This window comes from Dendronephthya gigantea, unplaced genomic scaffold (genome assembly GCF_004324835.1).
Source record: "Dendronephthya gigantea isolate DGI-Jeju-01 unplaced genomic scaffold, DenGig_1.0 000015F, whole genome shotgun sequence".
Classification (NCBI taxonomy): Eukaryota; Metazoa; Cnidaria; class Anthozoa; order Malacalcyonacea; family Nephtheidae; genus Dendronephthya; species Dendronephthya gigantea.
Window position 1 is genome coordinate 1119014 of NW_021163025.1, and position 26413 is coordinate 1145426.

The 26413-nt window shown below is 37.6% G+C and overlaps 3 protein-coding genes across 3 annotated transcripts; 2 read left to right on the top strand and 1 right to left on the bottom strand.

Annotated features, from left to right (window-relative positions):
• The first annotated feature begins 8 nt into the window (after positions 1–8).
• Positions 9–11272, top strand: LOC114520097. The gene is made up of 13 exons (XM_028540308.1): positions 9–143; positions 644–686; positions 1033–1189; positions 2047–2180; positions 2280–2331; positions 2476–2562; positions 2718–2866; positions 2989–3051; positions 3128–3290; positions 9387–9494; positions 10051–10157; positions 10255–10369; positions 10738–11272. The coding sequence occupies exons 2-13, from the start codon at positions 652–654 to the stop codon at positions 11104–11106; spliced, it is 1539 nt and encodes a 512-aa protein (XP_028396109.1). The 5' UTR covers positions 9–143; positions 644–651; the 3' UTR covers positions 11107–11272.
• On the top strand, positions 6140–9377 carry LOC114520099. The gene has a single exon (XM_028540310.1). It carries the CDS (start codon positions 7650–7652, stop codon positions 8598–8600), a length of 951 nt encoding a protein of 316 aa, XP_028396111.1. The 5' UTR covers positions 6140–7649; the 3' UTR covers positions 8601–9377.
• Positions 11273–22530: 11258 nt separating the features above from the next.
• Positions 22531–23310, bottom strand: LOC114520183. The gene is made up of 2 exons (XM_028540410.1): positions 23167–23310; positions 22531–23012 (listed from the first exon to the last, which is right to left on the bottom strand). The coding sequence occupies exons 1-2, from the start codon at positions 23219–23221 to the stop codon at positions 22531–22533; spliced, it is 537 nt and encodes a 178-aa protein (XP_028396211.1). The 5' UTR covers positions 23222–23310.
• Positions 23311–26413: the final 3103 nt, after the last annotated feature.

Below are 26413 nucleotides of genomic sequence, written 5' to 3' on the forward strand. Positions count from 1 at the left end.
CCCGAGTGCATTGTGTCCTAAAAGCATGCTTTTGGATTTGCTCGAAATTTGGATTTTGGAGCTATTTTTTTGGGCATATTTCTATTAATTTCTGAAATTGATCGTTGTAGTATGAAATGTGATTGTTCGTAGCTATCAGTAAGGTAAGAACAGCACGGATTGGTTAAAATGAGAGTCTAAAAACCTTTGATGTTGATGCATTCATTGATCATTTGATCGCATGCTACTTAAAATGGATTTTGTGAAGCCAAATTCAGATTAAACTCTAAATTGACGATACCAGTTGTTTGTGGTGATTTTGTGTGAAAAATAGTTTGTATGTCGTGGAGGTGGAGACACGATTCGTCAGTTAATTCTTGAAGCTAGTGTAAACTGCGTTTAACACAGTCGCCGGGTCAAAGGGTGACTGCTGTTTGTGTTGCAGACATTGTATAACGTTGTCTTTGTTATCCATAGTTAATTAGTTTACCAATTTGCTAATTAAGTTGGTCTGTGAAGGGGAAAATTAATGTTCTGTGTTATCTTGGTAAAAATAATTTATGAAACATAAAAGTTGTATAACATAATGCAAATATATTTAGTTATATTACTTTAAGTGTCCTAAGAGTGAGTTGTTTACAATTTGATCTTTCCATTTAAAAAGGTGTCAGGATGACTGGCATTCAAGAACCTTGGAGAAAGTCAAGGTATTAAAAGTTAAAATTATATTCAAGTTAAGGTGGATTTAAAACCTACTCCAATAAAACTGCCTTCCTATTCTGTAAACTAAAAGTGTGCCTATTACTATAATTAACATGTGCCTATTACTATAATTAGCAAAGCAATTTCTGTTGTAAACACAGGTGCACTTTTATTGCACTTTGATGTTAAATAAAGATTCAAATTCCTCCCATTGGCATTGAAAACTAATTTTCCTGCCCTATAAAGATTAATTCCTAAGATGGTTCCTTGGTCCCATAACTCATTATTACCTATGTTATTCCCTACAATTCCCTACAGGGCTTGGAATCTTAAGTTTTGTGTTTTCTTTAGGTGGTCCACTATTGTTGTGTGTAATAAATACTGTCCTGGAAGGAAGAGGGCTCGTCCATCCTTGCAATGCATTGAATGCAAGTCATTTTTTCATCCTGAATGCATCTTCTTCAATGCGAGAGATGCCAAGAAGATCAAAAATACATTTGCCTGCACTGTATGTGGTCAAAATAACCTCTGACTAGTTGTTCATTAGACATCAGGGGCCAGTTGTTCGAAAGACGTTTAGCTTAAACAGTGGATAAGCCAAAGTTTAAAAATACTCTCATAGGTCTTGTGAATGACTGAACCTGCATCTTATGCATTTCATATGTACTTCCATTGACAATTAAACCTTTTACATCAAAATATTTTAGCTGCAGTTGTTCAATAAATAGATAAATTGGTTTTCTATTTTTAACTTATCCACCGTTTAAGCTAAACGCCTTTCGAACAACCGGCCCCAGATAGGAACATGCAGATAGGCAGTTGGGCAGACAGATGAACCGGGAAGCTAAACCACCCCCCATGTGTGGTGTGATATTAAAATTATCATCCTGATACAATTACATTGGGTGTTGCAGAGGCATAGCTAGGGTGACTTGGACCTTCTGGTAGAATTTTGGGGCCCTTCTGAAAGAATGAAATGAGTCATTGTTATGCTGTCAATAATGCAAGAAGTCTGTATGTAATATTTCACATTGAAATTGTCCATCAAAAATGCTACAAAATTCCGCACAGTATGTTTAGCACAAATCTTATTTCAAGTCACACTGACTGCCTTAGCACCCCACGTAGGTTTCGGCTGCCTCCTATGCATTACATGCATACAACATTCTACCTACATATGCCTCTGCAGTGGGGGGGGTAGATCTCCAGTATAATTGTGACACTCCCATGTTCTTTAGGGAGGTCACAACAATAAACACCTTACAAGGAATTTCTTTTTTTTTTGTAATTCCATGGATTTTCTAGATTTCTGAAAATAGGGTACTTCACTCTCTAATGCACAATCAAATTATCATATCTTGACAGAAATGTCATCTTGCAAGTGACCCAAACGCTCTGAAGATCAGGATCAAAACGGTTGATTTGTGTCCAATTTTAAAGCTCTCGTTTGATTGTCTTTTGGGAATATTCTCTTTCTTATCATTAACAGATCTACTAAGGTAAATCAAAGGGAAATCTCTTGTTGTGAAGTGCTCCTAAGATCCTGAGTTATCAGAGTTAACCCTGGTTATAATAATACATCCCTCTTTATCAACTAGTGTTGCCTGTGTGTGTTCCACATGGAAATATGTCGCCGCTCAACCTGTGCTGGTAAGATTTAGATTCGATATTCTCGATATAGATTATTCTACCCGATGAAGGCTTTCAAACATTGGATTATTGTAAAATGTCAGAATCTTTGGAAGTAAAAACGTATTCGTGCATGATTCTACAGGAAAAGTTTTTTTTTCATAGTGGAAGCGAGTATCGTTTAACGGTATTTTTGTCAAAAACTGGACATTGGCCGAAAAATATTTGTTGATGTTTTCCATTCAAAGACTGGTACGTAATAAGATCTTTATAAACTTTTCTTGAAATATCTTTAATTAAAAAGTATCCTAGCTTATATATACAATCACTGTTGTAACGAAATAAGTCATAAATATAGTAGATTCTATAATCTGTAGCATTGAAATACCGCCTGCTAAAATTTCCAGGATTTTCGGGGTATTTTTATCGGAAAGAAAAAATGCGAAACGTGGCATAAAATAACGGATCTGATTCATAACACGGAACACTTGAAGTATTTGGATTTTGGTCGCGTGCCCGCTGGCGTACTTCACGATGTCGTGGGCTCACTTTCGAGGTAATAGACCTCCCCCCCCGGAGGCCTAACCATGTTCCTTATTCTTATGCTGTTTCTCTGTATTGCTGTATAGTTAATATGCTTTTGTGATATACAAATCGTTCTAATATTGCATTCTTTAGTCTTGAGGTGCTTACTGCAGAGTGGATCATTGATGTTGTCAGAGATAGTGACGAGAGTGATCGGTAGGTCACCAAGTGGTTAATATTTATTTCTTGGCTATAGTATGGTCTTGAGTGACTAGGGATCTGTTTTGTGTAGGGAAAAGACGGCCAAGATAGATATTGGCAAATTTTCTCATTTGAAAAACTTGAAAGAGCTTCGTCTCCGAGCGGCCTGTGGCTGTGCTGGTCTTCAGCTGCCGATGTTTGCCTTCAGTCTTGGAATGTCAAATTTGAGTGATTTGACAAAACTTCGAAAACTAGTAAGTTCTTCCAGTACCAATTTCGTTCCCCCCTCCGCATTTTTAATAAAGGCCCTGGGAACGAGGTTGATCCAGTACTTGAAACTTGAATGAGTATCAAGTACCATCTATTCAATTATATCTTGTTTATTTCTTCCAAGTACAAAATGAAAGCGTGAATGCTTACGACACTTTGAAGTTCGTAAACGTTTACGTGTATCTATATACCAGCGCAGATTATGGATTAATGGATATATTGTAGGCTGTCATTTTTGAAACAAAACATTTGAAACAAAAAAAATGGTGCAAACATGCAGTATATGGTACAAACATGCAGTATATGCATGGTACAAACATGCAGTATATGCATGGTACAAACATACAGTATATGCATGGTACAAACATGCATTATATGGTGCAAACATGCAGTATATGCATGGTACAAACATGCATTATATGGTACAAACATGCAGTATATGGTACAAACATGCAGTATATGCATGGTACAAACGTGCAGTATATGGTACAAACATGCAGTGTATGCATGTTAGAAACATGCAGTATATGGTACAAACATGCAGTACATGCATGGTAGAAACATGCAGTATATGCATGGTAGAAACATGCAGTATATGCATGGTAGAAACATGCAGTATATGCATGGTAGAAACATGCAGTATATGCATGGTACAAACCATTGTGATAGAAAAACGCGCGATTTCTTTACCCGCTATATACGGCAAAAAATTAATCGAGCCACAAATATTATACGCACGATTATCTATATATAATCTGATCTATAATTATATAATCGCAATTCAAACTGAACTGCATTAACATGAACACTGAAAGTTTGATTTACGTATTGGCTACATTAAGACGTACTTATCATTTCTCTGCAAGTCTAAGCCAGATACTGGTTAAAGGTTTTGTAAAGTTGTTAACAATGACAGCTCATGTGATATTACTTTAACAAAAGGCTATGGATGTTTTTACACCTATAATAACGATTCATACTTCGCGCCTGAGTGCCATACTTTGCCACTTATTAAATCACTTCAGCTAAATGGCTGATATGGACAGCTACGTACATTGGAAATGCTAAAGACTTCATTTAAATATCGCTAAAAGAACAAGGTAAATAAAGATCACTCGTTAATCGCTCGTTTATGAATTTGAAAATGTTTTCATAAATATTTTCTGGATTTATAGAAGTCCTTTTTTGCAAAGACTTGAAACAGCGGTGCGTAAGTATATAAACCAAAACGGAGTAAAATCTAACCCAAAGTTAGCGCTCACCTAGCTTTGAGCAACCGGCCCCAGATGACAGATTAATTCGAAATGGCTTGATACGACAAACAAACAGTAATCCTCCTGAATTTAACCTTAATCCTATACCTATTCTCAAGGTATGAAGTGGAGTATTTAGCTTTCTCTGAACGTGGAATCATTGCCCGATATAGCAATAAGTAAAAAAGTGCGAACAAATTTCGGCTCAAAAAAGCCGAAAAACCAGTCATTCTTAAATTTTACGCCAGGGTTTGGTTTCTGGCGTCAATTCACCCCAAGGGAGTGTCACCACTCGATCGTATTACCAGCAGGCGCAAAGCACACATTTCGCAACGCTTTCGTCTCAGAACAAGAGGTATTTCTCGGATTCTTTTGACATTTTCTCAGTTTGTTCTGACATCCTGCCTGTGAAGAAAATCAGGGTACAAAAAGGGCGAAAAAACGAAGAATTTCTAAAAGGATTCAGCTGCTAAAGGTGAGTAGACAGAGTAGTTTGAGATAACAATACTGTCAATACATCTATAGCACTTTAACCTGTACTACAAGTGCTGTTTATAGCTGGCTGTAAAATTAAATATACTACTTTTATAACATTTTCAAGCGTTATATCAATTGGTGCACGGATTGGTGGTACTTTGGTGTCTCTAGCGCAAATACTCACAGACTTTAATCTTATTTCATACTCAAAATGGCGCGTAAATATATAAATATACGTTGGATAATATTGTTAGAAATGCGAATGGGCGTAGGTAAGAAATCGACTTGATTATTTACCTTGACAATAAAAGGGTGATTGTGTTGCCTAAACGGTACTCTTGGAGTACGAGAGCGAGTCGCTGTAATATCTATCGTTTCTTAATATTTAAGGCGCTTAGCAACGCTTGCATCTGAGAATAAGAAATGCTGTTTATCCGATTCTTTTGTACATCCTGCCTGAAAAATTACTCAAAATCAGGGCAGAAGAATAAAACGTAATGAATAGTATCATTATGAATTGTAACAGGGTACAAAAACCCCGCAGAATTTTCAAAAGTGTGTACCCTCGCTACGGCTGAGTAATTTATAAGGATAACATCGAGTCTAGGTAATTGTCGAGAGTCGAGAGTAAAATGTCGAGAGTCGAGAGTAAAATATCGAGAGTCGAGAGTAAAAGGTAGAGAGTCGATTTTAAATATAATTTTAAGCAACATGACTTAGGCTCAGATAAAGTATGGCATATTTTGTCGCTATACTCAGTGTTATATAAATGTTTTCCTAAGTAATAGTTATAGAAAACAGAATGGACGACCTGCGCTTTCGACTAATTTTTTACCTCAGCGAAAAAAAGGGCATTTTCTGAAAGAGCATACTAAAATAAGTAGAACTGCCAGGTTTGACTGCGAATTGTTGTAAAATACGGAAAATATAGCCATGCGAAGTTGTCGATTTTTGTATACTTTTGTATTACGACCGGAAGTTTGTAACTAAACTAGTTACACATTTCCGCACTTAATACAAAAATATACAAATTTTGCCAACCTCGCATGGCTATATTTTCCGTATTTTACAAAATTTCGCAGCCAAACTTGGCAGTTTTACTAGCTGGGGTGATTTATTTTCCTCTAGTTACTTCGATCAAAAGTTAGTCTAAAGCGCAAGTCGTCCATTCATTGAAGCAGAAACCATTGAATAAAATCAGTTGTTTATCATATCAGATTTTTTTGAATATGAATTAAATGGATCATCATCATAATATCCTATGATTTTTTAAAAGATCTATACAACACTTACAAGCATCGCTGTTTGTGGCGTATTCAAGCACTCAGTTGCGAGCATATTTTTCAAAGCATGCAGGCATTTTATTTCGTGGAGGTCTACATGCGTGTGTGTCAGAAATGCTAAAACGCTCAGAAAATATGAGTATAATATAATCTTATAACAGAATCGATCGTTTGATAAACGAGACAAAAGACGCAAGGTTGCGTCGAGTTCTGTCACTTGATGCATCAATGTCGGAAGTTGAAACATAAAACGTCAAATGATAAAAATAACAGAATTACCGTAGTCTCTTAGCATAGGTAACGTGCAGTGAAATATGAGTAAAAGTAAACTTAAACTTAATACATAAATGAAAACATCTTTTTGTGCGCGAAATCGACTCTCGACATTTTACTCTCGACAATTACCTAGACTCGATAACATCTTAGCATTTTGACACATAATACAAGTAATGTTTATAATTGTCTGTTGACATAAATATACCATTCGTAAATTATAAGCGGAATCATTTAACTGTGCTTCGGTGTCTCTAGCGGAAATACTCAGAGTTATATAAATGTGGGATACTGTCCAATGTAAACAAACGCCTTGCTTACATTTTGAATCACTATATTTCCAAAAATATCGACAATTGTCAGATCATTGCAAAGTCAATATGGCTGATGAGTGTGGTATATCGTGCTCTGCTTGTAATCTTTTTGTGGCTCGATTGTTCAGATTACTTTGCACGTTGATTATTTCGAATATAAGCTATTTTAATTAAGTAATTCAAACTGACCAATTGCAATGCAAGAAATGAACTGATTTTACTCCCTTAAGGTGCAAACATCAGTCCGGCCACCCCACAAATCAGTCGAGATAAGTCCAAATGGTTTATCGACCAATCAAATGAGCCGGCTGACCTACCCGATTCTGCGAGTTTTTTGCGTTTTACCGCTGCTTTGGATAAAAGAATATTGTTTTTCTGAAACTGAACCCTTTAAACTGGACTAATTGTAATTCGTATTATAAATTTTTACTGCCAAAAATACGTAAGTCGCGCGACTGACTGGACCTTCCCTAGATCCGCCCCTGCGGCCTTGCCTTGCTATGCATGAGCAGAAACGATGTGCAAAACCATCGTAATGCCTCTTTCATCTTGTTTTCTCCCGACAATATTGTCGGGGTTTGTTTTATGAGCCGGGAGGGGTTGCTGTTTAACCGACATTACAATGTGTTATTTCTGTCCACACAACAGGTTTTTTACCCAACAAAGGTTTACGATTGGTAATTTCGCGATACACATTGTACAGTTCTGTTACCAGTTTTTATGCAGTGCTGTATATCACTGAAATGGAACGAATAAACGATGACGATGTGCAAAGAGAACAGGCAGAATCCGGAGGAAGCGAAGATTCGAGAATAGAGGAAGAAAATTTGTTAAATGTGGATCCTGAAGAACATTTGAAAGAGGATTGGGAAAGTGGCCGTTCGCCTGTGGGTTCGAAAAGCGAAGAGACCCCATCCGAAAGAGCTGAAAAAATTGAAGATGTGGAAAGAAAATTCACTCAATCTAAGGAAGCTTATTCAAACATGTGTCGAATGTGGAAACGCGGACGTCGAAATGCTGTTACGTTACTGAGGAAATTTGCTGATGCAATACAAAAGGATGAAGAAAATAGCCGAATTGCAAAGTTAGCGGGCGCATCATCTTCGATTGTTGGCGGTATTTTAGCTATTGGAGGGGCTGTCGCTGCATTCTTCACATATGGCACCTCTCTGGCCGTAACTTCATTCGGAACTGGTTTGGCTGCTGCGGGCAGTACAACATTGGCCGGGGCAGAAATCGTGAATCATGTGCTACGTTCTCGTAATCTGGGAAACGTTAATGAAGCGTTAAAAAGGGACGGCGAATTGACTGAAAATCTGCGGAAGCAGGCAAATGAGGTTAGACAAATCGAGGACGAATTGGAGAAGTTAAGGAAAAAGAGTCTCACCAAACCATGCATAAGTATAGCAACCACAGTTTGCAGCACGGTTTCTACAGCTTATCAAGTGGGAAAAACAGTTGGCGGCAAGTTGGCGGAGCCAGTTTTGTTTAAGACCTTCAGCAAAATGTCTAAAAGATTACATGTTTTTGGAATTGTCTTCAACCTTGTAACGATACCACTTGATGTTCATACATTGATTAAAACATCTGTCGATGTTCGCAACACCTCAATTGTTGAGATTGTTAAAGTCATCCGAGAAAAGGCACAAGAATTAGAAGACGAAATTTGGCAGTTCCCAGACGATCTCGAATAAGGAAAGCACGCAGCTACATACGCCTATGATATATTAAAATATGACGTTCTACAAAAAAAACAATTAGTCAGGTATATGCATGTAAACAAATAGCCAAACATAGTATTCGTAAAGTGAAGAAAATGGTGTTATAATGATAGAAATGACTTAAGTTTGTTATTGTTACTGTTTTGAAATTAAGGTTTAAATACCATTAAACGTTTGCCAAATGTATACAGTATAAAAAGTAATTGGCATTAACATGTGACGTACGTTTAGTTAGGTCTCAAGTTTCAACATATAACTATAGCTATTAAAAATATATTTGTTTGTAAAAGGACTGTGTGTTTTGGAAACAATACTAGAGTACGAGACAACCTCGTACCAGGGTCTCCCTTAAAAGTCATGTGAGAATTTGCGTACTTTAAAAACACGATGGTTTATTTTGAAGATTTTCCAAATTTTATCTGAATTATATCGTGGCAAAATGCATATAAATGCAGTTAATTTTTCATACCAATGTTTTTTTATTTGATGCACCCTGTAAAGCTTCGTTGCATGCCGTTCTTGTTTGTCTAATTTATCCATGCGACCCCGATTTGCTTTAGCTAAGTGGTTTTGGGATACAGCTAGGTCTCGCGAAATTTCTTAGAAATCTGCATTGAACGTCCTCAACATTCAACAAACAGTATTAGACAGTGTCATTGCAGAGAAACATCTATATGCAAAACGACTTTCTGACCAAATTGAATATTTTTTAATGGAATGGGCTCTTTCATTATATCCTGACCGATCCTCGTTTTCTAGGCTTTGACAACGTTCAGGGACCTCGCAGCGCAAGATTTTGATTTTTTAACCTCGTTGCCACAGCTCGAGGATCTTGAGCTGGGAGATTGCTCAGAATGGGAAGTTGAGGTGATTACATCTAAAGTTTAACCCCAGGGTGAACAAATCTCAACAGCACAAATCGATATTAAAATAGTATGAAGAAAATAGAATCTGTTTCAAAGTAACGCACATGATCCTACCTAGCTGAACAAGGAGGAATTTAATTTTAAACTAGTCGCCATATTTGTTTACATTTTTCAGGTAAAACCAATCAGAATGCCTAAGTTTGTAATACTTCATGTAAAATGGTATATATTGTACTTTTTATCAAAATTTATGCATTCTGATTTATGCAATCTAGCCGAGATTCAAAAATGTCAGATGCATGACTTTGAGGTATTGAAAAATTTTTAAAAATAACATGATCCTGGCCACGGTGTCCAGGTGTCGCAATTTTTGCAACCAGATTCGGTCGGATGTAAATTAATAGACGCCCCACCTGATTTTGATAATTACTAAATTCATATCAGGAGGGTGCAACCTAACTATACTTCAGGAGCTTGGTTAGAAAGTTTAATATAATATGGCCACACTGATTCTGTGTTGACTGATTGACGTGTTTGTATTGCTGGGGTTTTTTCAGTCATACGAGAGTTTGGGTAAACTTGCGAAGTTACAACATTTGAGGCTTGAACGCGCTGGATCGATCTCAAGTGAAGGTTTAATATGGGCATTGTCCTCACTAAAAAAGTAAGTCTTTTAACAAGGAATTCCCTATCATATCATAGAAAAGTGTCTATGACCTGGTGGTTTAAACTGTTTATATGCCATCTTTTGTGTACTTTAGTCTCGTCCATTTGGAATTGATCATGTGCGAAGTTCCCGAGGCATTTTCTGGAGCCTTGATTGAAATGCCCAAGTTGAGAACTCTTTCTGTTTGGCCGGATACCTTTAGTGAACACGTATGAGATTTTCAACTTTTTTGATGTGTGTTAGCCATTAGACTATAAACTATTGTTTTTCCGAAAGTAGGAACACTCGAATAAGTGTTTGATTTTCAGTGTCTTACCTTAAATCTTTCCATTGATTAAGAATAAACTTTCTCATTAATCAGTAATAACAAAATTTCAATGTCACACTCATACAGGTGATAGTGTCTCAGCAAAGAGTTATCAGTAAGTAGTTTAGTTATCAGTAGGTAGTATTTAATATTTAGGTTATTCAGTAGTCAACAAAACACCAGCAAACAACCAGTAACACTTAATAGTCTCTCAGCTCCCTGGGACGTGTTTTTGAGATAAAAAGAACAGAATAATTTCTCTTTCTTTAGGCATGCCAAGTGAATACAAACTATCTCTCTTCCATCGCTACATTGGGCCTGAAACACCTTCAATTATTAGATTGGGGCGTTTTAACTACGGAATATCATCATACGAAAGATATCGTCAAATATTATCCTTCCTATTGCAAAGCACAGGAAAAAGATAACAGGCCAATTATTGAATTTACAAAATCACTCAAAGAATCGCTATTTGACAGCATACCAGACCTACAGTTTGTCCAGAATGGTCAAACTGGAAATGTAACAATGTCCGCTGTGCAGTTAAAAAGAATTTTGATAAAAAATTTGCCGTCCACTTACGTGAGAGTTTTACCCATTCCCATAAACATGATGGATCGATTATATTTTGTTATTTGAAATCATTTCGGAAAATTTCTTTCTATACTTAGGAGATGTATTTCCTGGGATGAAATAAATTATTTTTTATATTCTAAATAGTTATATAATGGCAAAATCAATATGTCCTCTATCTCTGAATACACGAGATTTGTTTCTCGCCTTTTTAACGTTTTCATCTTTTCATGGTTCATGCGGTCATACAAATGAGAATTTTACATTAAAAGTGACTCAAACTCCTGTCGTAAAGTGTGCATGCGTTGCGTACTTATAGTGCGACTAAATTGGCTTTGAATGCTGGCGGCGTTCTACATAAAGACGCGATAATCTGTGATTTGCAGCGTAGAAAAAGCGAGAGCACCTTCTGAAACTCCCATGCACATAGGAATTTATATGTCGTCTTTACGTCGTAGATCCTCGTAGATCTTGAAGAATATCTTCAAGAGCTTCGTAAAGAGCACAAACGTGCCCTACTTTAATCGAACTTGTGGGTTCGGGTAACAGGTCTACCGGAAAAAGACCTGGTAACATCTTTGAACATTTCTCAGCGAGATCTTCTAAGGTCATTTCGTCCCCGAAATCCTTTAATTTGCATTCGAGAAGATACATCACTACCTCGATTTGCTGAAGAAGATCTTGGACTCTCTTCATCCCTTGTTCTTTCATGGCATTTAATCTTTCACGCACATCATCGGGAAGTTCATCGCTCTGCGTCACTCGTTTTCGAATCTTTGTCAGCAAATGACCGCAAGTGTAGAACAATTCTTTTGCGAAAATGAACTCGTTTAATGTTCCAGTCAAGTAACACTCTCCAAACGCAATTTTAGTTGCGAGCTCTATCTCTATTCTCTCAAAGTCGTAGGTGATTTCTTGGCCTCTTCCATACTCGGGATTGTTTTGTGCGAATCTGAACACGTCATCAGACCATTGGAAACTGATTATTTCCTTCTCTTTAACATTTTGAATTGTAACGCACGCGACGCCACTGCAATTGCGCTTTTCCAGTGCATGTAGAGCTGGATGGCGATAGGAAGAAATAGAAAGTATGAAATCTAAAATAGAATTTTGATAAGAGACAAGTATTTCGATAGCCGTTCTAAGATAAACACCACAGTCACTTTCCATTAAACAGTACGCTAAGCAATCCATCTTCTGTATATGGGGCATTTTTTCTTGAGTTTTATCTGCAAGTTTTTGATCAACCAGACGACACATTTTATTCCATGCTTCCTTGAAGCTATTGAACAGCTGGTTCAACAGCTGGTTTTATAGCGATATCTTTCTTGCAACTAAGAATTTTCATTAAATCAGATAAGTCAGTTCTGATAGTTTTAAAGCAAGATGCAGCTTGGTTTTTAGAATCGATTTCGGGATCTAAATCCAATTTGATGTAATGGGCATGTAACCCTTTTTTTGCGTTTTACCCTTTTTTCCGCGTTTTACCCTTTTTTCCGCTTCCACGTTTTACCCCTTTTTCCGCTTCCGTCATTCCGCTATTCCGCTTCTGCGTTTTACGCTTACCCTCACTCCGAGACTATAAATAATAATTTTTTCATCGTATAGGCAAAGCTTGTATTTAAATCGCAATAAACCATTCGCATCATAGGCCTTACTTTTGATATAGGCAATAAGGTGCAAATAAAACACCGAAGCTGAAAAAAGCACGCACACAAATTAGCTACAGAATCACCAAAGCTAAAAAAAATTGCTAGGTTTGTTCAGCGGTAGGTTGTATAAAGCTCTTTAACTACATTTTGAATATTTAAATCCTACTGTAGTTAACTCAGAAATGCACGACTCTGATTGGATTCTCTCCTCAACTAGAGTTATAAGTTAATTATAACTGTCCCCAAGCTATGCAAAATTTTCAAAATTGATTTTGTATACTGACTTTGTATACTCTATACCGTCCGTATAATACAAAAACAAAGTTTGCAAACTTTAAGAAATAACATTCTCTGCATTTTGCAAACATTGCTCTATAATGTAAATCGGCTATTGTCAAATCAGTGGTATGTATAAAGAAAGTCAATTCACTTGAAAGTACCGAGTGTTAAATGAGCAGTTGCGTTTAGTCAATGAGCCAATAAGTGTGTTACACAGTGCAAAACAATACACCCTTGTATTGTTTTGGGCGTAAGAAAAAAAGGATTCCTAATAAATATGTTTTTCAATGAACGAGTCAAAACATTGTTATAAACAGGCAATGGCGACTATACAATTCAAGATTAAAAGTGCACAATTCTCTCTTTAACTAGTTAAAAGTTAATTATAGTTGTCGTGGATGGCGATGGCGGAGGTGTCATTGGTTGGAAGGTCCCATCATGACCTTGTAACCGAATCTATCCCTACCGGTCAGCCGTGAGTAATAATAGTATTACAGTATGATACAACGGCTAGTTATGATCACTGCCTAGTTATTATCTGCGTAGATTGTTAGGTCTGTTTCAGACGTGGAACTTTTCATTTGCCGAATCGAATGCTAAGGAACTTAAACAAAAACTTTAGTTCATTTGCATTAGGTTCGGCACATGAAAAGTTCGACGTCTGAAACAGGCCTTAGTTCATCATGATATTATTATTAGTAGGCATGGTAGTAATTTTTCGCATCTTTGGGACGGTTCAATAAAAATGTGATTCAAAGCATACCTCTTATTAATAGCTTCTTTTGTTTCAATAACCTCCTCCATGTTTTCAATCTTCACCTTCAGTCCTTCCACTTTAATTCCAACCAGCGAATTCTTCCTGCAAGCGTTCCTTCATCCTTCCTGATTCGTAATCCGCCAAGACTTCCAGAAATCTTTCGTCTGTGAGACAATGTAACTCAACATGCAAACTTCCTGGTCGAATCCCAGGGGGATCTTGATCACCGCGATCGCCTCCGAGAGCTTTTGTAACTGCAGCGTCGATTAATGGTCTCAATAACTTATAACCAGCATACAGAACGCCTAGTTTAGCGACTGTTTTGCACACTTCTTTTGCCACTTCTACATTGTCAGTGGTAATGGCGATCTCAAATCTCCTGCCGGTGAACGATGCACTTGCTCGCAGAGCATCCCCAGCTCCAGAAAACAAACTTGCCATTCAAGAATTATTTGTTTCGCACCGGCATGGAGCTAAAATAGAAAATATTATGTTTTTCTTGCGGTCCGAAATCATATTTTACGCTTTTCCGTAATCTGATTCGCTACGAGAGCGGTCTTGGTTCTGCTCATGACAATTCGCGACTCCATGATTTAAAAATTGCCTTAAAAATTCTCTTAAAAAATAATATTTTGCAGAAACCAGGAGGGAAGAGTTTGTTTGGGGCAAAGGACTGCGTTTATCTAGCGGTAATAACCAGGGGGGTAATGAAGATCCAGTCCGGAGCTGGTCTTGCAGACAAAGATGCATGTAGAGGCAGTAGAGCACACTACTGGTACTAGATTCAATCCGGCATTGGTTAACTCCAAAAATCTAATCACTCAAAATGTTGGCAGTAATGTACTGATTTTTTGTCTTTTTTCTGACAACCAGTCCCGATCACTAAGATCAACGATTTTTATTCGTTTAGTTTATGCATAGCAAATAACTGCTTTAACGACGTATTCTTGACGAGGGTGGTTTGGACAATATTTATGGAAAAAAGTAACAAAATCGCCGCATTGATGGCCGAGAAAATGCATTTCGTACCGATGCAAGGAATGGACATGTTTCTAACATAACACTCTCTTTTACAACGTTTCTTGTCCAAGGTCAGTGTATTTCCGCGTGATGTTTAGGCGAATTATTTTAGTTTTTTTCCATTTCGATGAGCTTTTTATCTCGTATTATTTTCAATGTTAATCATCAGTATTAATGATGATCGTTGTCTTATCAGTGATCTGATAAGACAACGTATAGCCTGGTCGAATTTTTGAACTCTGCATGTAGCTGGTAGTAATTTTTGCTTCTTGCTTCAGTAATTCTTGCTTCTAACTGGTTATATTGCACATACTTGCAAGTGCGTATTAAAATTAACCAAAGGGACAGATATTTTCAAATCGACATGGATCGGCAACTTTCGATTGATAATTTGTAATATTCGATATAGGTTAAATATACCCCATTGTTTCGGTTCTGTGTTAAGGCCATGTTACACGGTGCAATTTTTCTTGCAACTTGCAATGCAATTCCACTTTCAAGACATGTAAATTAGTGAAGAGTTCTCAAAATTTAAGTGTAAGTAACGCCATGGGGTGTAATAAAGTGGCCAAATTTACATCTGTTAAAAGTAGAATTGCATAAAGTATTTTTTTCTTGGCCGCTATTATTCTGGCCTTCGCGCTCTTTATTTTTTATGCTGTGTTGTTTGAGTCTAAGCTGGTATAACTGGTTGGAAGTTTGTTCAACATGAATGGCAGCTGCTAAAGACGAAACACAATAATTATCAATTATTGGACGAGGTCGAGTAAAATATCGTGATTTGTCGGTGGCAAGCAGAGCAATTATTTGCCGATGCCGAAGGCAGAGGCAAACAATTGATCTGCGAGCCACCGACAAATCACGATATTTTGCGAGAACCAAGTTCAATAATTGTTTTATCATTCACCACTCAATTTTCAATTCATTCACCACTCAATTTTCAATTTTGAGTTCGTTTTATCGGACAGTTCGGCAAAGCGAGTCGCCATTGTTTATAAAATTGACATTAATGCGCATGCTCAGAGTATTATTTGCAGCTGAGTATTATTTGCACGCAGTTAACTGCAGGTAAATTAACCAATCAAAATTGAGAATACTATAAAGTGAATGATAATATCGATTGCCTGTCGAAGAACCAAGCTAAAATAGTTAAACTTAAACGACCCATTACGATTGCCACTGCTTGAATTTAATATCTGTATAAATTCGACATTAAGAGACTTCCTCGTCCATGCAGGATTCCCGCATATAAGTTTAGACGCGGAAAAATTTGCCAGCCGGAAAGAAAAGTTCAGACGAGAAACCTGTACATGTCTGTGACCGGCACTTCAGACGAGTTTCTCGTCTAGACGAACTTCCCGTTTCTAATTATGAATTTGGTTTACCATCTGGGTTCTCCCTGTTAACCGATGCTATAGACTTCAGCAAAGCCGGTCGTGCTTACTAGAAGGTTTTTAATCTCAATTGTCAACACTAAGATTTTATTCTAAATCGTAGGGGATAGCATGCAAATATTCTAAAATACTAAAATAGCTAAGAATATCGAGCAAAAAAACAACAACTGTTAATTCAACATTATTTTAACAATGAAGTATCACCTTAAGTGTCGATCTTCTTGCGTTTGATAGTCGATAAAAACCTCATTTTCCTTCGGCAAAGGACTCAGTCAATTCTGCTCATTGTCGGCGTTTAAGCGTCTTTGAAATACACATCACGACAGTCACGTGACACTATACAGAACTTAATGGAACCGGGAAGAGCTTTGCCTGATGATCGTTTCAGAAGAAACGTGAAACACAAAGTGTAGGGAATTATATATATACAGTAGGGTAATGCAGGGCTGAAAACGAGACAGTTTAGGACATATGTTGTAAAAAAATGACGTGGTTTGCAATCTAATTTTTTTTTGGCTAGGATATGTGAGGTTGACATAAAGCAAGATTCTCATTGCAAAAACCTGAGAAATGAAATTGTCTCATTTTACCCCACACTGTGGGGCAAAATAAGACAGAACTAAAATAATTAGAAAGAAAGTTAATATTATCATGCTTAAAAAGTTTATAACACTCAGGGCACTCCTATTCGTAATTACTTAAAATAATAAACTTGCGACTCCGTTATGATAAATAAAATATATGTTATGATAAATATGAAAATGTTATGATAAGAAGAAACAAAACGAACAGCTTTGCGACGATACGTTGGGATGCGCTGCTAATTCAAAAGCTATCATTATGTGTTGTTTAACCAAACGAAGTGATGAGTGGCAAGTAGTTAGTTTAAAATATCCATCTGCTGGAAACGCGAAGAATTACGATCAACTAAAAACCACGATTGTACACCTCATAGAATCTGGGCAAATGCCATGATATTGACATGCACATAGAAATTGTAGTTAGGGGCCGTTCGCAAAATACGTGACGCTCTCTTGGACATTTTATTACACTCTGGTTTCCTTTGTTTTATTACACGCCGGTTTCCTCAAGTATCAATAGCGAGTTTGAGCAAGGAAACGAAGTACGAAGACGAAGACGTGTTTCGGGCGAGGTAGACTGGGAATAGTAGTCTTCGTCTTAAGTCTTCGTGCAGCGGGATATTTGAATTGAGCAGTTCTGTCAAGGTTATACGACTACGAACACCGTACTAATTTTATAAACATGAACAGAGCTGAATACGAGATGGCTATTTTAGCAATGTTTTCAGAAGATGCTTTGGAAGTGGAAGATGTTATGCTTCTTTACGGTTTAAAAATCTCAAACAACATTTATATTCAGTCAAGATTTGGCTTGAATATATCCTACTTTGAAAACTTCGTTCTGACCACAACGAACTTTCTCAAAATATTCGTCCTAAACCAGGACAACAGGACGAAGACGTCAAACCCTCACCGCTGACCTTAAGCGGAGTATGCGCAAATGATGCGCAGACGTTAAAAAACTGTGAAGTTTGTCTTCGTCTTCGTACTTCGTTGCCTTGCTCAAACTCCCTAATAGCTAATAAATAACAAGCAAAACGGATGTATCTTATTTTGGCGCAAAACCAGCAAACATAAACAAACTTAACAAAGTAAATTGTCATCGCAATCCCAAAAAGTCTCTTTATGTTTGTTGGAAATATTGAATTTGAATCAATGAGCTCTATGATTTTAAATTTTTAATTGAAGAAAGAAAATGTTGAAAGTTCTAGAGAATTTCCATAAGTTTTTCATTTGATCATTTCCATAAAAAATGCCATCTCACTTGCCTTTATATCAAAATTTCCATAAAATATGGAAGTTTCCATCAAAGTGGAAACCCTGCTCTGTTAAAAGGCGCGAAAATTGACGGCAAATTCCGACCTCGTCCCGAGTGCATTATGTCCTGAAAGCATGCTTTTGGATTTGCTCGATATTTGGATTTTTGAACTATTTTTTGGGGCATATTTTACCAATTTCACAAATTCTAATATATATATTATACATTACATTGACAAATTGCCGAAAAATTTTTCGGTCGCTAATTTTGGGCCGGCTATGCTTTGAGACACGAATTATCAGTTAATTCTTGAAGTTAGTGTAAACTACTCCGGGTCAAAGGGTGACTGCTGTTTGTGTTACAGACATTGTATAACGTTGTGTTTATTATCCATAGTTAATCCAAGTTTACAAATTTGCTAATTTAGCTAGTCTGTGAAGGAGTAAAGATAATTAATGTCCTTTGTTATCTTGGTGAAATAATTTATGAAACAAAAAGTCATATTACACAATGCAAATATATTTAGTTATATTATTATACATTTCGTGTGTATTGTCGTTCCTGATTGGTCAAAAAGAATCAGTTAATTCTTAATATTTTGTATTTATTACATAATTTCAGCTGCTCGCCTGTCAGCGTCCAAAATTATTTTTTTGCATCGAACCATAGGCGGCCCAGAACTGATCTCACTGACCTCGCGCTACGCTCATATTGTCTGAACAGTCTTATATTATGACAAGGTTGGCAACTCTCACGCCAAATAAGCTAAAAACGCACGACGGTTGACCCAAACACCTTTACAAAACCGCAAATATTTCATAAAAATATGGCGAATAAGAAAAAAAAAGTACAACACATTAAACTTGAATAATTTTACTACATTTATACTATATTTTTAGCATTCAAATGTATTCCTATGCATGCTCTTTTTAAACGACAGCCAATCAGCTTTCTATTCTCAATTTAAAAATTTGACGAAGGTATAGGTGTCCCCAGCATAGGTTTTGAAATATATTTGCCAGAAACCATAAAAACATTCACGTTTTATACATGCATAGGAATACATTTGAATGCTAAAAATATAATATAAATGTACTAAAATTATTCAAGTTTAATGTGTTGTACTTTTTTTCTTATTCGCCATATTTTTATGAAATATTTGCGGTTTTGTGAAGGTGTTTGGGTCAACCGTCGTGCGTTTTTAGCTTATTTGGCGTGAGAGTTGCCAACCTTGTCATAATATAAGACTGTTCAGACAACATGAGCGTAGCGCGAGGTCAGTGAGATCAGTTCTGGGCCGCCTATGATCGAACTTGCATTGAAAAAAAAAACAATTATTGGTCCAATATTGGACTCTCTCGTGCCCAAACCATGGCGCGCCAGCATCATGAACCCAAAAGAGCGCGAAAATAAATCAAATCAAATCAAATAAGTACCGTAATTATTCGAATAAATGCCGCGGCGTTTATTAAATTTTCAGCAATTAAGATGCGGCGTTTATTCGAGGGCGGCGTTTATTCAAGGGAGGCGTTTATTGCAAACTCGTAACAACTCTGAATTTATTGTGTAGTTTAAACGCCAATTTAACCAATACAATCAATCCCCAAAAAAACTAAGTATAAAAGTTATGTGTCTTTTCTATTTATATAATTATATATGAAAATTGAACTGTGGTTATAAATAAATACTTCGAATAAACGCCGCGATGACGAAAAGGTTGCGGCGTTTATTTAAGGGCGGCGTTTAATGATATTTTTGCTTGTCTCGGCGGCGTTAATTCGAGGGCGGCGTTTATTCGAGGGAGGCGTTTATTCGAGTAATTACGGTATTTTAAAATAAACTTTGTTTAATCGTTTTATACGTAACGGTACGTTTCTGATGTCTATAAATGTTTAATAAAACATTTGCCTCGGCAGATAACATTGACCTTGGTCTGAATAATTCTTGATATCATGCTGAGCCCCATCCAATAATTGTTTATTATTTATTATTAAAAGTTAAAATTATAATCTCCTATAAAACTGGCTCCCTACTCTGTTATGTGAACTAAAGGTCTGTTCACACGATCTAAATTTGTTGGATCCAATTCACGTCTGATGGGTGTTTTGTAGTCTGTTGTCTTGTAATGTATTGAAGCCAATGCAGTACTGCTTTATCAATAACTAACTATATTTCATACGTCAGAAGTTAATTGGATCCAAAAAAATTGGATTGTGTGAACAGACCTTAAAAGTGTGCATATTTAATACTATTAGCAAAGCAATTTCTGTTGTAAACACAGGGGCACTTTATATTGCACTTTGATGTTAATTAAATAAAAATTCAAATTCCCCCCATTGGCATTGAAAACTAATTTTCCTGGCCTAAAGATTAGTTCCTAAGATGGCCCCTTGGTTCCCTAACTCATTAATACCTATGTTATTCCCTACAATTCCTTACAGGGCTTGGAATCCTGTGTTTTCTTCAGGTGGTCCACTATTGTTGTGTGTAATAAATACTGCCCTGGAAGAAAAAGGTCTCGTCCATCCTTGCAATGCATTGAATGCAAGTCATTTTTCCATCCGGAATGCATCTTCTTCAATGCGAGAGATGCCAAGAAAATCAAGAATACATTCGCCTGCACTGTATGTGGTCAAAATAACCTCTGACAATAATTACAAATTGTTTATAGACATCAGATGGGAACAGGCAGAAAGGCAGTTGGGCAGACAGATGGACAGGGATCTTAGCTATCTACTGTATACCCCATGTGTTGTGTGATATCAATGGAGCTGGGGGCAGCGAGAACTGCTTGTATATCTAGGCATATCTAGGTGCCTGTCAGCGCCTTATTCTTATGCTGTTTGGCTGTATTCCTGTATAATTAATATGCTTTTGTAAAGTAGAAATGAAGATAATTCTAATATTGCATTCTTTAGTCTTGAGGTGCTTACTGCAGAGTGGATCATTGATGTTGTCAGAGATAGTGACGAGAGTGATCGGTAGGTCACCAAGTGGTTAATATTTATTTCTTGGCTATAGTAGGGTGTTGAGTGACTAGGGATCTGTTTTGTGTAGGGAAAAGACAGCCAAGATAGATATTGGCAAATTTTCGCATTTGAAAAACTTGAAAGAGCTTCGTCTCCGAGCGGCCTGTGGCTGTGCTGGTCTTCAGCTGCCGATGTTTGCCTTCAGTCTTGGAATGTCGAATTTGAGCGATTTGACAAAACTTCGAAAACTAGTAAGTGCATCTAGAATTATCTAGTACTTTAAACGTGAAAGAGTGTCAAGTACCATCTATTCAATAATATTTTGCGTATTTCTTCGAAGTACATAACAATGTCGACTTGAGAAATGTTCCAATATGCAGAGAACCTAACTACCGCACATTCTGACATGCATTAATCCGCGGGCCTGGACTTGATTTAGTTTACTTGTCATATTTGGGCTGATATACGAGGTAATGATTGTCGTCAAGTTTCAATGTTAAACAATCGAGGCGTGCTAAGTGTTATGTTGGAATCTCCATCTTTATCCGTTGCTCCACATGGCATTGTTCAAATCGTTGGCGCAAAGACAAAGTGTACAGCACGTTTCATTTTCCCCGTTCAATCCTACGATGCATGCCAGAGCATTTTACGCCAACACGCGGATAACTTTAGAAGCAAAGCGGAATGAGGCGTTCACATGCATCCGTATGCTTATTCAAAATTTTCACTGCATGAAGCAGACTACTGTGTTGAACAGGTCGCCCTATATATAGCATAGTCTAATGTATATAATTCGTATTGCGTGCATCCAAAAAAAGACGTTACACACCACAGAAATTGTGTAATTGTGTAAAGCATGTAAAGAGACCTCTCTCCTCCGCAGAGGCTTCGAATGCAAATGCGCTAGATTTTTAAACCGTTCTAAACTAAACCGTTCTTTTGATGCTGTTCGATTAAGTTTAGATTGAATTGGGGTACGAATATATTTAATACATGTAAATTCTGGTCCTATTTTAATAATATCGCTGCTATTTCGCCGTTTAACAAGATGATGTGGTCGTGTATGGGCGCGTTGACACGTCGTAGTTTGCACAGGATTGAAGATTTAATACAACTTTATAAGCGCGAATTCCAAAGGCAAAGTGTAAGACAAAGCGAATGTATCATGCGGTTTATTTACATTTTTGAACAATTGAACTTCTATACTTTTTAAAGTACGATGTGCTTCTGAATTTCGCGATCGAACATTTAGGTTCGCAAGGCATCTAAATGCAAATATGAACTGTATTGTTTATGTTCAGAAGCTCTATATTTAAGACTGGCACGTGCGCCGGAGTTAACGCCAGTACAGGCGTCTTGTTATAAGAAAATTGACTGAATGTTGATAGGTGAAAAAACCACGCACACAAAGTTTTTCATGATCACTTATTATTTTAAAACTATAGCTACCTATGTAGTACAAACAAATCACCACCCCCACTTTCTATTTTTGCTAAGCATACTAGTTAATTTTTTTGGTTTAGTCCGTGTTCCAGTTCCTTTCAACTACTTTAAGTATACCCTGTCCCAAGCCGCTTACCTTAGTCAGAGTAAACAATGGAAGCACTGTTACATACTGTACAACCGCAGCACTTGGACCACCAGCCGCAGCGCTTAGCCGCAGCTCGCTTGCCTACTTTTTCTTTCTGACTTTTCTTCAAACATCGACCTAAATGTATTTCTAGACCAACTGTGCAGCTCTCTGTCTTGCGACCTGTGATGCGACTTTTCACTTCATTCACGGTGGTTTTAAAAATGTCCAATCTTTTCAGCTTCTTGGGCAAACGTTGTTCTAAAATTCTTTCCCAGCGTTCAACCTCGGAGCAATCACAGGTGACTTTGTAATAAATCGTTGTCTTTCTTCGTTTTCTCCCAAACTCATCTGTTGTGGTAGAATTCTCGATGGTTTTTATAAATCCGTGCCTTTCCAGATCTGCCTTCTCCAAGTATTCCTCCATTTCTTCCTCAGTCACACGCAGCTTGTGGTCAAAAACTCGAACCACATCGCTCTCTGCACCATACACTATACAATATAGGGACAGATTACCTAAATTCTGGGTTTTTTAACTTCCTATATTAATTACACTTATTCATGCATTCCAGATATATTCTATTAGCATTTTTTTATCAAAAAATATTTAAAAAGCTAGCTTGTATATTAAAGACAAAGCCCTTACCTGATGGAGACAAACAAAACACCAAGGCGACAAGCACTGCAATACCAAACTTCATTTCGACTTCGATCTTCTTTGTGCCAATTCTTATTTTCACCTTCTTGCACGATTTCCAAGTATTAATTAAATTTTATTTTGCCAAACTGCGCTCTTTTTATACACACTACATGCTAATTAGCTTAGCTATAGCTCACATGCATGCAATAAACATATAGCATTGCATAGTCTTCCTTCAGCTGGTATCTGCAAGTAGACGTTTTGCGTATTTGTATATTAAGTCTGTGCCATAAAATTGCGAAAAGTAAAATAGTTGTTGTTGCCAAGTAGAATGTTATGTTAGATTGTTTGTTAAGTAAAATAGTTGTTATTGCCAAGTAGAATGTTATGTTAAATTTGTTTGTGAAGTAAAAGATTGTTTTTGCCAACATTATGTTGGAACGGACGATGGACCTAACAAGATAACGCAGAAATGCTTCCTTGTGGGCGAAAGAGAACGGAACTGCAAATTGTATCTGCCAAAAGGGAGTCACCAGTTGTTATAGAGTCTTTAAAGAGCTAAATTGTATGAGCGAAAGATTGTGAGTAGATTGTCAATAGATTGTGAACTGATCGTGAATAGATTGTTGATTAGAACCGAAAATTGAATGTAATCAGATAGAGAATTGAACGTGAATAAGCGAAAATACGAAAAGAGCTAATCATCGGGTACGACAACCAGAACGGCGACGAGACGATAGCGCTTGAGGAACGAAAGGTCGCATTGGTGGCAAAACTTAAAACACTCGACAAACTCGATGAAGAGATACTAAACCTCGTTAGCGAAGAAAAATCGAATGACACGACAAAGATAGGAGATCGAAGAAGCAGAAGCCCTAAGATCAGAGGTACAGACAATTATTCCTAAAATTGAACACGCTTTAAATAGGAGTTCTACTAACTCATCCAGCACCGCAACGGCTAGTCCGAAGGTTTCTGGTAGCGTACCAGTCACAAAACAAGTACGATTGCCCAGACTTGAAGGGCCTAAGTTCACGGGTAAAGTGCATGAATCGCAAGAATTTTGGGATGGGTTTTCGAGTGCTATACAGAAAACGGTAATCTAAGCGAGGTAGACAAGTTTTCGTACTTACGCGGACGGCTGTTAGAACCTGCGCGCTCCACGATCCAAGGGTTCGCTCTGACGGCAGAAAACTACAGCGCGGCGGTCGAACTCTTGAAAAAACGTTATGGGAAAACAACCCTGATCCAACGTGCCTACGTGAACGAACTTTTAAACATTGAACTACTGTATAGCGAACGAGATGTTACAAAGCGGCGAAGATTGTACGATTTTGTAGAGAGCAAATTTAGATCGTTAGAAGCCCTGAAAGTCGATCATGGCTCGTATGCCAAATTTGTTGTACCTTCGCTGTTAGAGAAATTGCCAGATTCGTTGAGAATGACAATGACGAGGGGGTAAGAACACCACGAATGGGAAATGGAGCAATTTTTAAAGAGACTCGGCGATGAGACTGAGTTAAGAGAGGAGTACCAGCGAAAGCCAGCAAGGGAAGAACAACGACCACGCACGCAAGAATGAACGATGGAGCACAATGTTGGCCGGTAAAGCGTCGAACTGTGCGTTTTGTAACAACCCTGGGCATCGCCATGAAGACTGCACGAAGATAAAAGACACTAAGGAACGTAAGAAATTATTATTAAAATTTGGTAGATGTTTTAATTGTTTAAGGAAGGGACATTTGGCTAGGGAGTGTAGATATCCAGCCAAGTGTAGTGCATGTAAGGGCGATCATCACACGGCATTATGTGATGACAAACAAGAAGAAAACAGCCCCACAGATGACGACAGTAAGAACCAAATAGTCAATACTTATGTTGTAACAGGCACAAGAGTTGTCCTACAGACGGCAAAAGGGCATGACACGGGTAGCCATAAGTCCTTAATTACTTCGCGTGCTGCTGGGTCGCTGGGATTACAAACCCTTCGAAGAGAATTGGTAGCTATAAACACCTTTGGCCAACGGTCCCCCATGGTTAAGTCAGGATGACAGTAAATGGCCATAGAAAGAAACAACTTTAGACACGACTGAAAGTAATAGTGAGAAAAAGGTTGGGATATTAGTTCGTTGGTTGTTGAAACTTCAACACCAGGCGACATTTCGCATGTCATAAATATAAGTAGGTACAGTTCGCTAAGAAAGCTTGTGCGCATTACAGCGTTAGTGTCACGATTCGTTAATAAGCTAAAAGGCCGGAAAGAATTAAAGGAGATTAATAACGTATCGACACAGGAGGAAATTGCCACTTTACATCTAAGTCGAGGAGAATTGATTACCGCAGAATATGCGTGGGTTAAATTAGCCCAGGTAGATTTAAGAAAACAAAAGAATTCTGATCAACTCAAAAAGTCATCAAGCGTAGTTGAAGACGAGAACAAGATGTTTAGGTGCATAGGAAATTCCGACTTAGAAGAATGCGCCCGCAAACCATTGATCCTTCCAAAGGAACACGCATTTACTCGATTAATTATTGAAGATTGTCACATTAAGGTACACCATAGTAGGCTTAGAGGATCGTTAGCGGAGTTACGTTCAAGGTATTGGGTGCCAAAGGGAAGGCAGACCGTAAAGAAACAAATTAATAAGTGTGTCGTATGTAAGAGATTGGGAAGTAAGTCTTACAGTAACCCACCCACAGCTTCTTTACCCGAATTTCGAGTTAGAGAAACTTTTCCGTTCTCTAAAATAGGGATAGATTTTGCCGGACCACTGTACGTAAAGAGTAAAAAAGGAGAAATAGAAAAAGTATACATTGCGTTGTTCACTTGCTGCGTGACGCGCGCAGTTCACTTAGAATTGGTCGAGGATTTATCCGCACAAACCTTTCGAAGAGCACTTAGACGATTTTCAAGTAGGCGCGGAACGCCAGCGTTAATCATTTCAGACAATGCCAAAACATTTAAAGCCACGGAAAAAGCGCTTAGGAAATTATTTAACCACCCTGAAGTTAAGCGCGAATTGGAAAGCACGAAAACAGAATGGCGTTTTAACCTCGAACGGGCCCCGTGGTGGGGAGGATTTTTTGAACGTATGATCGGGTCCGTAAAGGCATGTTTAAGGAAGGTCTTAGTAACGCGAAACATACATTCGACGAACTACTGACTGTAGTGATAGAGGTAGAAGAAACCTTAAACTCACGACCACTGACGTTTGAAGTCTTTGCCAGATGAGAACTTAGAAGAAGGTGAGGA

Coding starts and splice junctions, on each gene's coding strand:
- LOC114520097 (XM_028540308.1), top strand. CDS start 652: ATGACTGGCATTCAAGAACCTTGGAGAAAGTCAAG. Junction 2,332..2,475: donor TCGCCGCTCAACCTGTGCTG/GTAAGATTTAGA, acceptor TTTTTTTCATAG/TGGAAGCGAGTATCGTTTAA. Junction 3,291..9,386: donor TGACAAAACTTCGAAAACTA/GTAAGTTCTTCC, acceptor CTCGTTTTCTAG/GCTTTGACAACGTTCAGGGA.
- LOC114520099 (XM_028540310.1), top strand. CDS start 7,650: ATGGAACGAATAAACGATGACGATGTGCAAAGAGAACAGGCAGAATCC.
- LOC114520183 (XM_028540410.1), bottom strand. CDS start 23,221: ATGAAGTTTGGTATTGCAGTGCTTGTCGCCTTGGTGTTTTGTTTGTCT. Junction 23,013..23,166: donor GTTTTGTTTGTCTCCATCAG/GTAAGGGCTTTG, acceptor TATATTGTATAG/TGTATGGTGCAGAGAGCGAT.